Here is a 17,152-nt window from a genome sequence, read left to right on the forward strand (position 1 = left end):
AGTAATGGCGTACTATACACTGGTGCGCCATTAGTAGTTTTGCAAAAAATAAAAATAAAAAAATATAGTAGTGGCGCACTATGAGGCTGGTGCGCCATTACTAGGCGCACTATGCCCTGATGCGCCATTAGTATGTTTGGAAAAAAAAATTGTTACTAGTGGCGCACCGTGTGTCTATATAGTAGTGGCGCACCATATGTCTGGTGCGCTATTAGTGATCATTTCATTTATAGCCCTTTCCTAGTAGTGCAAGGTACATGTTGCATTATATTTCCTTGAGATTATCAATAATCTAAAGAGAGACTTCGTTGGATCCTACAACTTTGTTCCGATGAAGATCAAGTGGAGAGCCGATCAGTTTGAGTCAGCGTAGTTTAAGCATGAAAACATGAGCTCTAATGGAGAGGCTCACAGTCTCCCTCGATACGCTTCAGGGGTTGTTTGTTTGTGTTAGAAAAATAGATGTGCTCGTAGCAAAGTTGGTAGACAAGAAACAAAACGAGATCTTTCACTTTTTTAGTTGTTTGACAATGTACGCATCCGTGTGTTTTGGCTACCGCGGTGCTTAAAGCAGCTCAAAACCTGGCTCAAGCGCAACAAACGAATCGACGGTTTCTCCTCATGCAGGGAGTCACACAACATGAGTCAAGAAAAATCCTTTTACACCTTGCATGACTATCTCACACGGCATACAACACACCGCCACAACCAAATGTTGTGCATGCAAATCTATCAACACCCACCTACTTTTCTACGAGGCCTTACTTTTCCCCGTCGTTTGGTTGTGGCATTGACTTGGCTTGGCTCGATGCACACAGCATGAGGCGGGGCAGACTCTGTTGGCACCTGGGACCTCATGCAAGTGACAATGCAAGCCAAACAACCCCTTCATCTCAAGAACATATCATGTGAAATGGGGTAATCTATGCACCTAGGTGGTTTTGAGCACTGGATAGAAAAGCGATGGACAAGATGAAAGAAGAGACCGGGATGTAAATGTAATTTTCAAAAAGAAAACAAACCCACAATCTAGTTTCCACAGCCATACCATAATTAATGTGGGTTGATTTTAGTGAAAAGTGATATCTTATAGCAAAAATGGTCAGAGTGTCAGACTGTAGGGGTGGGCTGCGGATCTGTTATGATGAAATGTTGAGATATTTATGTGAATGCATCAGCAGCCCGTCTTCGGGTCAAGTCTCATCCCTCGGTTTTCTATCCAACATCTTAAAATCGCATGTGCATTCGGTGCACAGATTGACTTCCTTCGGATTCCCAAACGGATGCGGACAAGCGTGGCATGTATATATGAAAAGAAATGCACATCCACCAACAGCATCATGGCTACATACATGTATCATCTTCATGTATCATCATGGCAAAACGCAATTAAACAGGATCTACAAGATGTAGCTTCTGTGATCAACATTAATCAATCAAACACTTCTTTCTTGATTGTCCTCTGGCAAAAATTATATGGCGGTCGGTTCACATAACCTTTAACATTACTCCACCGAATTCTATCAACACATTATTTGAGACGTGGCTTAATGGGATAGATACCGATACAGCGAGACACATTCGTGTGGGAATATGTGCTTTGTTATGGGCAGTCTGGACTGCAGAAATGATTTGGTCTTTAACAGAACAACAAACTTTCATTTTTTGCAGGTTATCTTCAGAGCCACTGCGTTGATCCGTATGTGGTCGCTACTCACTCCGACGGAGGCCAGGGAGCGTTTGGTTACTGGGTCTACCCAATGGGAGATGGTAGCATGGGATATTTTCAACCGGTTTGAATGGCGGTCATGTAATAGGATAGGCATGTAGTGCTCCTATCTTTTGCTAGCCGGTTGTGGCCTTCATATTTACTGCTTAGCTCTTTGTGAGTCTTTTTTGTGTTTCTTTGTTTGAGACTTGAAGATTATTGTTGGACCTTTTGCTTATTAATAATATTGGCCGTATACATCGTTCAGATGCAGAGGCTGGGACGAACCCCCCTTTTCGAAAAAAAAATGTGTCCCCGCATGCCTACTTGCAACGTTTGTGCCTTCCCGCCTTCGCTCGGTTAGTTCACCGGCGATTTGCTTCGGGCAACAACAGCAGATGCGCTCTTCTCCAGTGACGACAACAGCTCCGACACGGGGGGCACATCATCCTTTACCTTGTGTTCGTCAATGGGGTTGGCCTCCATGTGTTTTGTGGTGCTCTGCCCGGCCGATTCTCCTGCAAATACCACACATGTTTACATCTTCTTACTGTCTCCACGAAAGAAATTTTTAATGCAGTAAAGCAGAGATCCGGAAACACAAAAGGTAAATATCATGTCACGTTGAGTACTAGAGATATTTCAAAACAATTAATATATGACAATGAATTTTTCATTGCACCACAAATGAAGGCGAAGAAACTTGTTTTATTTAAGTATAATATAGACAGCATAGAAACAAAGAGAGAATCCATAAGGCTGGACTAGCTCAATGAAAGTTTTCTGTTGGAACTGCATCCAACTTATTTCTACGGAAGCCTTTATAGAAAAAATCTAGGTTCCAGAATGAAAATCTATAAAACTCCTTTTGGGTCAAAAATTGGCCCTGTGAGTTCGGATCGACGAACAACCATTCTCATTCCCACGTTGTTCTCACTCGGTATATGACACAATGTGAATTTATATAGGCCAAAATAAACGTAAGGGGTCAATCCAAACAAATGTTTATACAATGTACAATAATATTCGTGTGATTCGAAAAAAATGTTTCGTACATTCAAAAAATGTAAATTTCAAGAATGCTCACAAGTTTCAGAAAATGTGTTTGTAAAAAGTGAATGCAAATTTAAAAAATTTGAACCATGTAAAAGAGTGTTCGTATAGTTTTATAAAATATTTATTGTAATTATGAAAATGTAAAACATATATTTGGAAAAATATTACCATGTATTCAAAAAAGTTTTGAAAACATTTAATTTAAAAATGTACATAATGTATTTGAAATATTAAAACTTTATCAAAATATATTTAATGTGTGCGTTAAAAATTACATTGGGTACGGACAAAAATTAGATATGTGTAAAAATGGAAAAGAAACTAAGAAAAACCAGATTAGGGTGCGCGCGCGAACGACTGCGGTACTGGGCCGGCCCAATTTAGCAAATACCGGCCGAGTCTTCTCAAGGTTTAAAATAGACCGGGATTAGAGAGTTTGGTGTGCCAATTTTAGGGACTGAGAGTTCGGGGTTTGATTTAGCTTTCGCCTACAAATTTAAGGTTTGTTTTGGACTTTTTCTTTTGTGAAGCCGGACAACTACAAGTGGAAAAGATAAAATTATGTCTAAGAAAAAAACATTAGAGGGGATAAAATCCGTTCCAAAAAAGAAACTGAAAGTTGCAACATCTTGGTTGTTTGAGGCTTTCTAAAGCACAGTTTATTCCACCGAGGTGACCTTGAGTTGCAAAAATTCACAAATATCAAACGACTAGAGAAACAAAAAATACATTCACTTGTTGCACAAGTGTCGTTAACTTAGTGTAAAAAAAGTCGTTAACTTTGCTTAAATCACGATTGTAGATGCTAAATTCAAATTAGTGCGAGTCGTACCACGCTCATTTGTGGAAGCAGGAGACGTCTCTTCCTCCTTGGTCTCCTCGGGTATGGTCTCCTCCTTGACGAGTGCTACTACTGCTTCCTTCGCCTCATCAACCTTAGCCTCCTCCACCACCGGCGCCTCATCGGCCATGGTGGATTTCAGCAACTCGTCCTCCTCCTTCAAAGGAGGTTGCGCCGCCTCGTCCACCATGGCAGAAAGTTCGTCGCGGGTGACATCCTTCTTGGCCACCACCACCTCCTCTTCCTTATCCTCGACGACGGCGGCGGGCTTCTCGTCCGACGCCACCTCGACGACGTCGGTCTTGGGCTCGCTGGCCGCCGGCTCCTTGACGACGACGGAGGAGTCGTCGGACGAGGAGGGGGAGGAGGCGTGGGAAGAGCGGTGGCTGGCGGACATGGTGGACTTCCTCCGGAAGAGCTTGCCGCCGCGCCCGGCGCCGTTGGCGGTGGTGTTGCCGGTGGCCACGTCCTCCTTGGAGCCACCGCAACCCATGGCACCCGGCGCTGGCGGCGCCGACGGCGGAGGGAGGAGGTGAGGGAGAGAAAGCAGCAAAGAGAGGGAAAGGAGAGGAACCGTCCGGCGGTCGACCTCCAGGGAAGGATTAGTGGCCTTCAGTTTGTTGAGTTGGGTTCTTATTTTGTTATCATTTCCAGCCTAGCTTTGTAACGGCTGACAGGTGACAACCGGCCTATGCCCTAGAGAAACTCCGCCGGCCGGCTCGCCGGCGCGCCGGAACTCTGTTAGTTTAGTTGCCACCAGCTTGTCGTTTGCGTGCTCAAATGTTTATTGTTCCCCGGCGATTGAACTTCATTAGCCGGCAAGTGGCCAGGACAGACGATTGGACGTGTTTAAACTTTATAAACAAGACAAGAAGCAAAGCTTGTGTTCGTAGCAACAAAAGTTATAGTGCATCCCAATGATTGATTGTCCATTTGTCCTAATTGACTGCATCCATGCATGAACATTTCTGATAAGAACCAAGCTGACAATTTACCAACCCAACGTAGCATTGGTAGACTCCAGGGCAAGCATACCTTTACCAAGTTATATATTCATTCCCAAAAAGTAAGCAGGTTTATGCCCTCCAGTGATTACTGCCCTCGGCAGGGAGCGAGTAAGGACATCCAGAGTGATGACGTGGCGATCATCTGATACAATCAGACAAGGACTCATCTCTGATCAGTTGACGCAAGGTTTTTTGGCCTCAGCTGCCGTACAACCAACCAGCCTCTTCGTCGATCTCCCAACACACCAATCAGACTCATAGGTGCAGCAGGTAACCCAGTGACACGCCGAGAACCGCTATGTACGCCACAAACAGCGGCGGGAAGCCCGCTTGGCTCCGTGGACCGCCCTTCCATTTGAAGAACAACTACACAGTAAGACGTGCAAACCGTCAGAGAAAGTGAGAAGCTGCTAGTCTCATGACTCATGAGCAGCAGATAAACATCCACAGTTGTTAGCAACTGATGACACTGCGTCCGGTTATCATTGCAATGTAAATATCTCGGTAGCGTGCGTGTAGCAAAACAAGCATATGCTAAAGACTGCATGATCTCAATTTATTGGATGTCAAAAACAGATCTATTAGTGAAGTTTATGTTAGCCCAAACTCGAAACTAGCTGGCTGCCGAGGATCAGACGAAGTCGAGGAAAAACAAAGTATACTGGAGCTAGTACGAACTAGTAGCACACACTTGATATATTGTGGACTCAAACACACACTAATACAAGTGAGAAACTCACGGTGTACTAGTACTACCACTACTACAGTACTATTAGAAGCTAGCTTGCTTCCTTTGCTGGATTTGGAATGGAATGACTACAACCGGAAGGGTGCAGCCCCTTTTATAGCAGTCTAAACCGACTTAGAGCTAGGATATTTTACCAGTAGTGAGCTAAGCACTTGCGTCACTACCTTACCTAGTAAGCCATGTAACCGCCGCTGCCGACCTACCAATTGCATGCTAGCTGTTTCACTTCATAGTTAAGTAACTTGCTGCTGCTGGTGGTGCATGCAGCCATGCATGCATCGAACACAGGGTTGGGCCCACAATCTCCCCCTCAACCCTGTCGGAGGGTCTTGATGTCGATGATCCCGATCTTGTCGCGCGGCTCTTGGAACTCGACGCAACCAAGTGCCTTGGTTGGGATGTCCGCCTTCTCGGGGTCTGTGTAGCCCGTACGTCCTGCTCGTGCTTTGCCACTAGAGCGAGGACCTTCTGCAAGTCCTCCCCCGTGCGCTGTATGTAACCTTTTGCGACGAGCCGCGCCTTGTGCTTGATGAAGGCGCCGTGCTCGTCCTTCTTCATCTCGGGGTGCTGTGATCGTCCCGCAGGTTCGCCGAGAAGATCCCCCTAGGCGTCGGAACCTATATGGAGCGCCAACGTTGTTGTTGGCATCGAACAGGTCCGACTGCGCTGTTGGCGGGAACATGAACTGCCCAGAAACCACCTCGCTCGTAGGCGTTAGTGTTGCTGGAGTCGTAGTTCCTGACATCACACTGCCCGGGAACTCCCTTCCTGGGGTCGTCGAGTCAGACGTCATGCTACCTGGGAACTCCCTTCTCGGGGATGACTTTTCGGACATCGCACTACCCGGAGTGGCTTCTCCCAAGGTAGTGGACTCCTTGTTGTTAGGGAACGTAGTAATTTCAACAAAAATCATACGCACACGCAAGATCATGGTGATGCATAGCAACGAGAGGGGAGAGTGTGTCCACGTACCCTCGTAGACCGAAAACGGAAGCGTTATGACAACGCGGTTGATGTAGTCGTACGTCTTCACGATCGGTTCGATCCAAGTACCGAACGCACGGCACCTCCGAGTTCAGCACACATTCAGCTCGGTGACGTCCCACGAGCTCACGATCCAGCAGAGCTTCGAGGGAGAGTTCCGTCAGCACGACGGCGTGATGACGGTGATGATGATGCTACCGACGCAGGGCTTCGCCTAGGCACCGCTACGATATGACTGAGGTGGATTATGGTGGAGGGGGGCACCGCACACGGCTAAAAGATCAATGATCAACTTGTGTGTCTATGGGGTGCCCCCTGGCCACGTATATAAAGGAGTGGAGGAGGGGGAGGGCCGGCCTAGCTATGGCGCGCCCTGGAGGAGTCCTACTCCCACTGGGAGTAGGATCCCCCCCCTTCCATGTAGTAGGAGTAGGAGAGAAGGAAAGGGAAAAGAGAAGAGAAGGAAGGAGGGGGCGCCGCCCCTCCCCCTAGTCCAATTCGGACTAGGCCTTGGGGGGCGCGCAACCTCCCTTCTCTCTTTCCCCTAAAGCCCAATAAGGCCCATATACTGTTGGAAATATGCCCTAGAGGCAATAATAAAATGGTTATTATTATATTTCCTTGTTCATGATAATTGTCTATTGTTCATGCTATAATTGTGTTATCCGGAAATCGTAATACATGTGTGAATACATAGACCACAACATGTCCCTAGTGAGCCTCTAGTTGACTAGCTCGTTGATCAACAGATAGTCATGGTTTCCTGACTATGGACATTCGATGTCATTGATAACGGGATCACATCATTAGGAGAATGATGTGATGGACACGACCCAATCCTAAGCATAGCACAAGATCGTGTAGTTCGTTTGCTAGAGCTTTTCCAAATGTCAAGTATCATTTCCTTAGACCATGAGATTGTGCAACTCCCGGATACCATAGGAGTGCTTTGGGTGTGCCAAACGTCACAACGTAACTGGGTGGCTATAAAGGTGCACTACGGGTATCTCCGAAAGTGTCTATTGGGTTGGCGCGAATCGAGACTGGGATTTGTCACTCCGTATGACGGAGAGGTATCTCTGGGCCCACTCGGTAATGCATCATCATAATGAGCTCAATGTGACCAAGTGTTTGGTCACGGGATCATGCATTACGGTACGAGTAAAGTGACTTGTCGGTAACGAGATTGAACAAGGTATTGGGATACCGACGATCGAATCTCGGGCAAGTAACGTACCGATTGACAAAGGGAATTGTATACGGGATTGATTGAATCCTCGACATCGTGGTTCATCCGATGAGATCATCGTGGAACATGTGGGAGCCAACATGGGTATCCAGATCCCGCTGTTGGTTATTGACCGGAGAGTCGTCTCGGTCATGTCTGCATGTCTCTCGAACCCGTAGGGTCTACACACTTAAGGTTCGGTGACGCTAGGGTTGTAGAGATATTAGTATGCGGAAATCTGAAAGTTGTTCGGAGTCCCGGATGAGATCCCGGACGTCACGAGGAGTTCCGTAATGGTCCGGAGGTGAAGAATTATATATAGGAAGTCCAGTTTCGGCCACCGGGAAAGTTTCGGGGGTCACCGGTATTGTACCGGGACCACCGGAAGGGTCCCGCGGGGTCCACCGGGTGGGGCCACCTATCCCGGAGGGCTCCATGGGCTGAAGTGGAAGGGGAACCAGCCCCTAGTGGGCTGGTGCGCCCCCCTTGGGCCTCCCCCTGCGCCTAGGGTTGGAAACCCTAGGGGTGGGGGGCGCCCCACTTGGCTTGGGGGGGAAGCCACCCCCTTGGCCGCCGCCCCCCTTGGAGATTGGATCTCCTAGGGCCGGCGCCCCCCCAGGGGCCCTATATAAATAGGGGGAGGGAGGGCAGCCGCACCCAAGCCCCTGGCGCCTCCCTCTCCCTCCCGTGACACCTCTCCCTCTCGCTGAGCTTGGCGAAGCCCTGCCGAGATCCCCGCTACTTCCACCACCACGCCGTCGTGCTGCTGGATCTCCATCAACCTCTCCTTCCCCCTTGCTGGATCAAGAAGGAGGAGACGTCTTCCCCAACCGTACGTGTGTTGAACGCGGAGGTGCCGTCCGTTCGGCGCTCGGTCATCGGTGATTTGGATCACGACGAGTACGACTCCATCAACCCCGTTCACTTGAACGCTTCCGCTCGCGATCTACAAGGGTATGTAGATGCACTCCTCTCTCTCGTTGCTAGATGACTCCATAGATTGATCTTGGTGATGCGTAGAAATTTTTTAATTTCTGCTACGATCCCCAACAGTGGCATCATGAGCTAGGTCTATGCGTAGTTTCTATGCACGAGTAGAACACAAACTTGTTGTGGGCGTAGATGTTGTCAATTTTCTTGCCACTACTAGTCTTATCTTGTTTCGGCGGCATCGTGGGATGAAGCGGCCCGGACCGACCTTACACGTACGCTTACGTGAGACAGGTTCCACCGACTGACATGCACTAGTTGCATAAGGTGGCTAGCGGGTGTCTGTCTCTCCCACTTTAGTCGAATCGGATTCGATGAAAAGGGTCCTTACGAAGGGTAAATAGAAATTGGCATATCACGTTGTGGTTTTGGCGTAGGTAAGAAACGTTCTTGCTAAGAAACCTATAGCAGCCACGTAAAAAACTTGCAACAACAATTAGAGGACGTCTAACTTGTTTTTGCAGCATATGCCATGTGATGTGATATGGCCAAAAGGATGTGATGAATGATGTATGTGATGTATGAGATTGATCATGTTCTTGTAATAGGAATCACGACTTGCATGTCGATGAGTATGACAACCGGCAGGAGCCATAGGAGTTGTCTTTATTTTTTGTGTGACCTGCGTGTCATTGGATAACGCCATGTAAATTACTTTACTTTATTGCTAAACACGTTAGCCATAGAAGTAGAAGTAATCGTTGGCGTGACAACTTCATGAAGACACGATGATGGAGATCATGATGATGGAGATCATGGTGTCATGCCGGTGACGAAGATGATCATGGCGCCCCGAAGATGGAGATCAAAGGAGCAAAATGATATTGGCCATATCATGTCACTATTTGATTGCATGTGATGTTTATCATGTTTTACATCTTATTTGCTTAGAACGACGGTAGCTTAAATAAGATGATCCCTCGCAATAATTTCAAGAAAGTGTTCCCCCTAACTGTGCACCGTTGCGAAGGTTCGTTGTTTCGAAGCACCACGTGATGATCGGGTGTGATAGATTCTAACGTTCGAATACAACGGGTGTAAGCCAGATTTACACACGCAATACACTTAGGTTGACTTGACGAGCCTAGCATGTACAGACATGGCCTCGGAACACGGAAGACCGAAAGGTCGAGCATGAGTCGTATAGAAGATACGATCAACATGAAGATGTTCACCGATGTTGACTAGTCCGTCTCACGTGATGATCGGACACGGCCTAGTTGACTCGGATCATGTTTCACTTAGATGACTAGAGGGACGTCTATCTGAGTGGGAGTTCATTGAATAATTTGATTAGATGAACTTCATTATCATGAACTTAGAATAAAATCTTTACAATATGTCTTGTAGATCAAATGGCCCACGCTAATGTTACCCTCAACTTCAACGGGTTCCTAGAGAAAACCAAGCTGAAAGATGATGGCAGCAACTATACGGACTGGGTCCGGAACCTGAGGATCATCCTCATAGCTGCCAAGAAAGATTATGTCCTAGAAGCACCGCTAGGTGACGCACCCATCCCAGAGAACCAAGACGTTATGAACGCTTGGCAGCAGCGTGCTGATGATTACTCCCTCGTTCAATGCGGCATGCTTTACATCTTAGAACCGGGGCTCCAAAAGCGTTTTGAGCAACACGGAGCATATGAGATGTTCGAAGAGCTGAAAATAGTTTTCCAAGCTCATGCCCGGGTCGAGAGATATGAAGTCTCCGACAAGTTCTTCAGTTGTAAGATGGAGGAAAATAGTTCTGTCAGTGAGCACATACTCAAAATGTCTGGGTTACACAACCGCTTGACTCAGCTGGGAGTTAATCTCCCGGATGACGCGGTCATTGACAGAATCCTTCAGTCGCTTCCACCGAGCTACAAGAGCTTTGTGATGAACTTCAATATGCAGGGGATGGAAAAGACCATTCCTGAGGTATATTCAATGCTGAAATCAGCGGAGGTGGAGATCAAAAAGGAACATCAAGTGTTGATGGTGAATAAAACCACTAAGTTCAAGAAAGGCAAGGGTAAGAAGAACTTCAAGAAGGACGGCAAGGGAGTTGCCGCGCCCGGTAAGCCAGTTGCCGGGAAGAAGCCAAAGAATGGACCCAAGCCTGAGACTGAGTGCTTTTATTGCAAGGGAAGTGGTCACTGGAAGCGGAACTGCCCCAAGTACTTAGCGGACAAGAAGGCTGGCAACACCAAAGGTATATGTGATATACATGTTATTGATGTGTACCTTACCAGCACTCGTAGTAGCTCCTGGGTATTTGATACCGGTGCGGTTGCTCATATTTGTAACTCAAAGTAGGAGCTGCGGAATAAACGGAGACTGGCAAAGGACGAGGTGACGATGCGCGTCGGGAATGGTTCCAAGGTCGATGTGATCGCCGTCGGCACGCTACCTCTACATTTACCTACGGGATTAGTTTTAAACCTCAATAATTGTTATTTAGTGTCAGCTTTGAGCATGAACATTGTATCTGGATCTCGTTTAATGCGAGATGGCTACTCATTTAAATCCGAGAATAATGGTTGTTCTATTTATATGAGAGATATGTTTTATGGTCATGCCCCGCTGGTCAATGGTTTATTCTTAATGAATCTCGAACATGATGTTACACATATTCATAGTGTGAATACCAAAAGATGTAAAGTTGATAACGATAGTCCCACATACTTGTGGCACTGCCGCCTTGGTCACATTGGTGTCAAGCGCATGAAGAAGCTCCATGCTGATGGACTTTTAGAGTCTCTCGATTATGAATCATTTGACACATGCGAACCATGCCTCATGGGCAAAATGACCAAGACTCCGTTCTCCGGAACAATGGAGCGAGCAACCAACTTATTAGAAATCATACATACTGATGTGTGCGGTCCAATGAGTGTTGAGGCTCGCGGAGGCTATCGTTATGTTCTCACTCTCACTGATGACTTGAGTAGATATGGGTATGTCTACCTAATGAAACACAAGTCTGAGACCTTTGAAAAGTTCAAGGAATTTCAGAGTGAGGTTGAGAATCAATGTGACAGAAAAATAAAATTCTTACAATCAGATCGTGGAGGGGAATATTTGAGTCACGAATTTGGCACACACTTAAGGAAATGTGGAATAGTTTCACAACTCACGCCGCCTGGAACACCTCAGCAAAATGGTGTGTCCGAACGTTGTAATCGCACTCTATTGGATATGGTGCGATCTATGATGTCTCTTACCAATCTACCGCTCTCATTTTGGGGCTATGCTTTAGAGACTGCCGCATTCACTTTAAATAGGGCTTCGTCGAAATCCGTTGAGACGACACCGTATGAATTATGGTTTGGGAAGAAACCTAAGCTGTCGTTTCTAAAAGTTTGGGGATGCGATGCTTATGTCAAGAAACTTCAACCTGAAAAGCTCGAACCCAAGTCGGAGAAATGCGTCTTCATAGGATACCCTAAGGAAACCATTGGGTATACCTTCTACCTCAGATCCGAAGGCAAGATCTTTGTTGCTAAGAACGGATCCTTTCTGGAGAAAGAGTTTCTCTCGAAAGAAGTAAGTGGGAGGAAGGTAGAGCTTGATGAAGTATTGCCTCTTGAAGCGGAAAGTAGTGCAGCTCAGGAAAATGTTCCTGTGGTGCATGCACCGACTAGAGAGGAAGTTAATGATGATGATGATCAAGGTACTTCGGATCAAGCTCCTACTGAACTTCGTAGGTCCACAAGGACACGTTCCGCGCCAGAGTGGTACGGCAACCCTGTCTTGGAAATCATGTTGTTAGACAACGGTGAACCTTCGAACTATGAAGAAGCAATGGCGGGCCCAGATTCCGACAAATGGCTAGAAGCCATGCAATCCGAGATAGGATCCATGTATGAAAACGAAGTATGGACTTTGACTGACTTGCCTGATGATCGGCGAGCCATAGAAAATAAATGGATCTTTAAGAAGAAGACAGACGCGGATGGTAATGTGACCATCTATAAGGCTCGACTTGTCGCTAAGGGTTATCGACAAGTTCAAGGGGTTGACTACGATGAGACTTTCTCACCCGTAGCGAAGCTGAAGTCCGTCCGAATCATGTTAGCAATTGCCGCATTCTATGATTATGAGATATGGCAAATGGACGTCAAAACGGCATTCCTTAACGGCTTTCTTAAGGAAGAATTGTATATGATGCAGCCGGAAGGTTTTGTCGATCCTAAGAATGCTAACAAGGTATGCAAGCTCCCGCGCTCCATCTATGGGCTGGTGCAAGCATCTCAGAGTTGGAACATTCGATTTGATGAGATGATCAAAGCGTTTGGGTTTACACAGACTTATGCAGAAGCCTGTGTTTACAAGAAAGTGAGTGGGATCTCTGTAGCATTTCTCATATTATATGTGGATGACATACTGTTGATGGGAAATGATATAGAATTCTTGGAAAGCATAAAGGCCTACTTGAACAAGTGTCTTTCAATGAAGGACCTTGGAGAAGCTTCTTATATATTAGGCATCAAGATCTATAGAGATAGATCAAGACGCCTCATTGGTCTTTCACAAAGTACGTACCTTGACAAGATATTGAAGAAGTTCAATATGGATCAGTCCAAGAAGGGGTTCTTGCCTGTATTGCAAGGTGTGCAATTGAGCACGGCTCAATGCCCGACCATGGCAGAAGATAGAGAAAAGATGAGTGTCGTCCCCTATGCCTCGGCCATAGGGTCTGTTATGTATGCCATGCTGTGTACCAGACCTGATGTAAACCTTGCCGTAAGTTTGGTAGGAAGGTACCAAAGTAATCCCGGCATGGAACACTGGACAGCGGTCAAGAATATCCTGAAGTACCTGAAGAGGACTGAGGATATGTTTCTCGTTTATGGAGGTGACGAAGAGCTCGTCGTAAAGGGTTACGTCGATGCTAGCTTCGACACAGATCTGGATGACTCTAAGTCACAAACCGGATATGTGTATATTTTGAATGGTGGGGCAGCAAGCTGGTGCAGTTGCAAGCAAAGCGTCGTGGCGGGATCTACATGTGAAGCGGAGTACATGGCAGCCTCGGAGGCAGCGCATGAAGCAATCTGGATGAAGGAGTTCATCGCCGACCTAGGAGTCATACCCAATGCGTCGGGACCAATCACCCTCTTCTGTGACAACACTGGAGCTATTACCCTTGCCAAGGAGCCCAGGTTTCACAAGAAGACCAGGCATATCAAGCGTCGCTTCAACTCCAGTCGTGAAAATGTTCAAAATGGAGACATAGATATTTGTAAAGTATATACGGACCTGAATGTAGCAGATCCGTTGACTAAACCTCTCCCTAGAGCAAAACATGATCAACACGAGAACTCTATGGGTGTTCGATTCATCACAATGTAACTAGATTATTGACTCTAGTGCAAGTGGGAGACTGTTGGAAATATGCCCTAGAGGCAATAATAAAATGGTTATTATTATATTTCCTTGTTCATGATAATTGTCTATTGTTCATGCTATAATTGTGCTATCCGGAAATCGTAATACATGTGTGAATACATAGACCACAACATGTCCCTAGTGAGCCTCTAGTTGACTAGCTCGTTGATCAACAGATAGTCATGGTTTCCTGACTATGGACATTGGATGTCATTGATAACGGGATCACATCATTAGGAGAATGATGTGATGGACAAGACCCAATCCTAAGCATAGCACAAGATCGTGTAGTTCGTTTGCTAGAGCTTTTCCAAATGTCAAGTATCATTTACTTAGACCATGAGATTGTGCAACTCCCGGATACCATAGGAGTGCTTTGGGTGTGCCAAACGTCACAACGTAACTGGGTGGCTATAAAGGTGCACTACGGGTATCTCCGAAAGTGTCTGTTGGGTTGGCGCGAATCGAGACTGGGATTTGTCACTCCGTATGACGGAGAGGTGTCTCTGGGCCCACTCGGTAATGCATCATCATAATGAGCTCAATGTGACCAAGTGTTTGGTCAGGGGATCATGCATTACGGTACGAGTAAAGTGACTTGCCGGTAACGAGATTGAACAAGGTATTGGGATACCGACGATCGAATCTCGAGCAAGTAACGTACCGATTGACAAAGGGAATTGTATACGGGATTGATTGAATCCTCGACATCGTGGTTCATCCGATGAGATCATCGTGGAACATGTGGGAGCCAACATGGGTATCCAGATCCCGCTGTTGGTTATTGACCGGAGAGTCGTCTCGGTCATGTCTGCATGTCTCTCGAACCCGTACACACTTAAGGTTCGGTGACGCTAGGGTTGTAGAGATATTAGTATGCGGAAATCTGAAAGTTGTTCGGAGTCCCGGATGAGATCCCGGACGTCACGAGGAGTTCCGGAATGGTCCGGAGGTGAAGAATTGTATATAGGAAGTCCAGTTTCGGCCACCGGGAAAGTTTCGGGGGTCACCGGTATTGTACCGGGACCACCGGAAGGGTCCCGGGGGGTCCACCGGGTGGGGCCACCTATCCCGGAGGGCTCCATGGGCTGAAGTGGAAGGGGAACCAGCCCCTGGTGGGCTGGTGCGCCCCCCTTGGGCCTCCCCCTGCGCCTAGGGTTGGAAACCCTAGGGGTGGGGGGCGCCCCACTTGGCTTGGGGGGTAAGCCACCCCCTTGGCCGCTGCCCCCTTGGAGATTGGATCTCCTAGGGCCGGCGCCCCCCCAGGGGCCCTATATAAATAGGGGGGGAGGGAGGGCAGCCGCACCCAAGCCCCTGGCGCCTCCCTCTCCCTCCCGTGACACCTCTCCCTCTCGCTGAGCTTGGCGAAGCCCTGCCGAGATCCCCGCTACTTCCACCACCACGCCGTCGTGCTGCTGGATCTCCATCAACCTCTCCTTCCCCCTTGCTGGATCAAGAAGGAGGAGACGTCTTCCCCAACCGTACGTGTGTTGAACGCGGAGGTGCCGTCCGTTCGGCGCTCGGTCATCGGTGATTTGGATCACGACGAGTACGACTCCATCAACCCCGTTCACTTGAACGCTTCCGCTCGCGATCTACAAGGGTATGTAGATGCACTCCTCTCTCTCGTTGCTAGATGACTCCATAGATTGATCTTGGTGATGCGTAGAAAAATTTTAATTTCTGCTACGATCCCCAACATATACTCCCCGGCGAATTCCCGTAACTCTCCGGTACTCCCATAAATACCCGAACCACTCGAACCTTTCCGATGTCCGAATATAGTCGTCCAATATATCGATCTTTACGTCTCGACCATTTCGAGACTCCTCGTCATGTCCCCGATCTTATCCGAGACTTCGAACTACCTTCGGTACATCAAAACACATAAACTCATAATACCGATCGTCACCGAACGTTAAGCGTGCGGACCCTACGGGTTCGAGAACTATGTAGACATGACCGAGACACGTCTCCGGTCAATAACCAATACCGGAACCTGGATGCTCATATTGGTTCCTACATATTCTATGAAGATCTTTATCGGTCAAACCGCATAACAACATACGTTGTTCCCTTTGTCATCGGTATGTTACTTGCCCGAGATTCGATCGTCGGTATCTCAATACTAGCTCAATATCGTTACCGGCAAGTCTCTTTACTCGTTCTGTAATGCATCATCCCGTGACTAACTCATTAGTCACATTGCTTGCAAGGCTTATAGTGATGTGCAATACCGAGAGGGCCCAGAGATACCTCTCCGACAATCGGAGTGACAAATCCTAATCTCGATCTATGCCAACTCAACAAACACCATCGGAGACACCTGTAGAGCACCTTTATAAACCCAGTTACATTATGACGTTTGATAGCACACAAAGTGTTCCTCCGGTATTCGGGAGTTGCATAATCTCATAGTCATAGGAACATGTATAAGTCATGAAGAAAGCAACAGCAACATACTAAACGATCAAGTGCTAAGCTAACGGAATGGGTCAAATCAATCACATCATTCTCCTAATGATGTGATCCCGTTTATCAAATGACAACTCATGTCTATGGCTAGGAAACTTAACCATCTTTGATTCAACGAGCTAGTCAACTAGAGGCATACTAATGACACTCTGTTTTGTCTATGTATTCACACATGTATTATATTTCCGGTTAATACAATTCTAGCATGAATAATAAACATTTATCATGAAATAAGGAAATAAATAATAACTTTATTATTGCCTCTAGGGCATATTTCCTTCACTTGTCACTCTTCCCATCAGACTTGTTTGTCGGGTCTCCCCCGATAGTTGTGAGTCGTGCCTCCCGCACGGACTTGATGGACCCCGAGCGCGTCGGGGTTGCGGTGTGGCCGACCATAGAGCACCGTGCCTCCTGCACGGTCTCGACAGTCGCCACCAGTGTGGTTGGGGCGTGCCCTTCCAGAGAGTGTCGTGCCTCCCGCACGAACTCGATGGACCCCGAGCACGCAACATGGCCGACCAGAGAGCTCTGCGCCTCCTGCACAGCCTCGATGGTCGCCAGAGTCACGGTCGAGGCCTTGCCGCCCCATGACCGTCTCTTCATGGCCTCCCAGCTGTTGAGGCCTGTCGAAGAGTGCCGTGTTGCCCACACGGGCTCGCAGAACCCCGAGAACCTGGTTGTCGGGGTGTGGCCGACCTGAGAGTGTCGTGCCTCTTGCACGGGCTCACTGCTCACCA

At 47.4% G+C, this 17,152-nt stretch overlaps 1 protein-coding gene across 1 annotated transcript; it reads right to left on the reverse strand.

Moving 5' to 3' along the window:
- Window positions 1-3,458: 3,458 nt before the first annotated feature.
- Window positions 3,459-5,411, reverse strand: LOC123181812 (uncharacterized). The gene is made up of 2 exons (XM_044594192.1): window positions 5,353-5,411; window positions 3,459-4,978 (listed from the first exon to the last, which is right to left on the reverse strand). Exon 2 carries the CDS (start codon window positions 4,096-4,098, stop codon window positions 3,550-3,552), a length of 549 nt encoding a protein of 182 aa, XP_044450127.1. The 5' UTR covers window positions 4,099-4,978; window positions 5,353-5,411; the 3' UTR covers window positions 3,459-3,549.
- Between the last annotated feature and the right edge of the window lie 11,741 nt (window positions 5,412-17,152).

The sequence above is a fragment of the Triticum aestivum genome, chromosome 1D, assembly GCF_018294505.1.
Source record: "Triticum aestivum cultivar Chinese Spring chromosome 1D, IWGSC CS RefSeq v2.1, whole genome shotgun sequence".
In the NCBI taxonomy this organism is placed as follows: Eukaryota; Viridiplantae; Streptophyta; class Magnoliopsida; order Poales; family Poaceae; genus Triticum; species Triticum aestivum.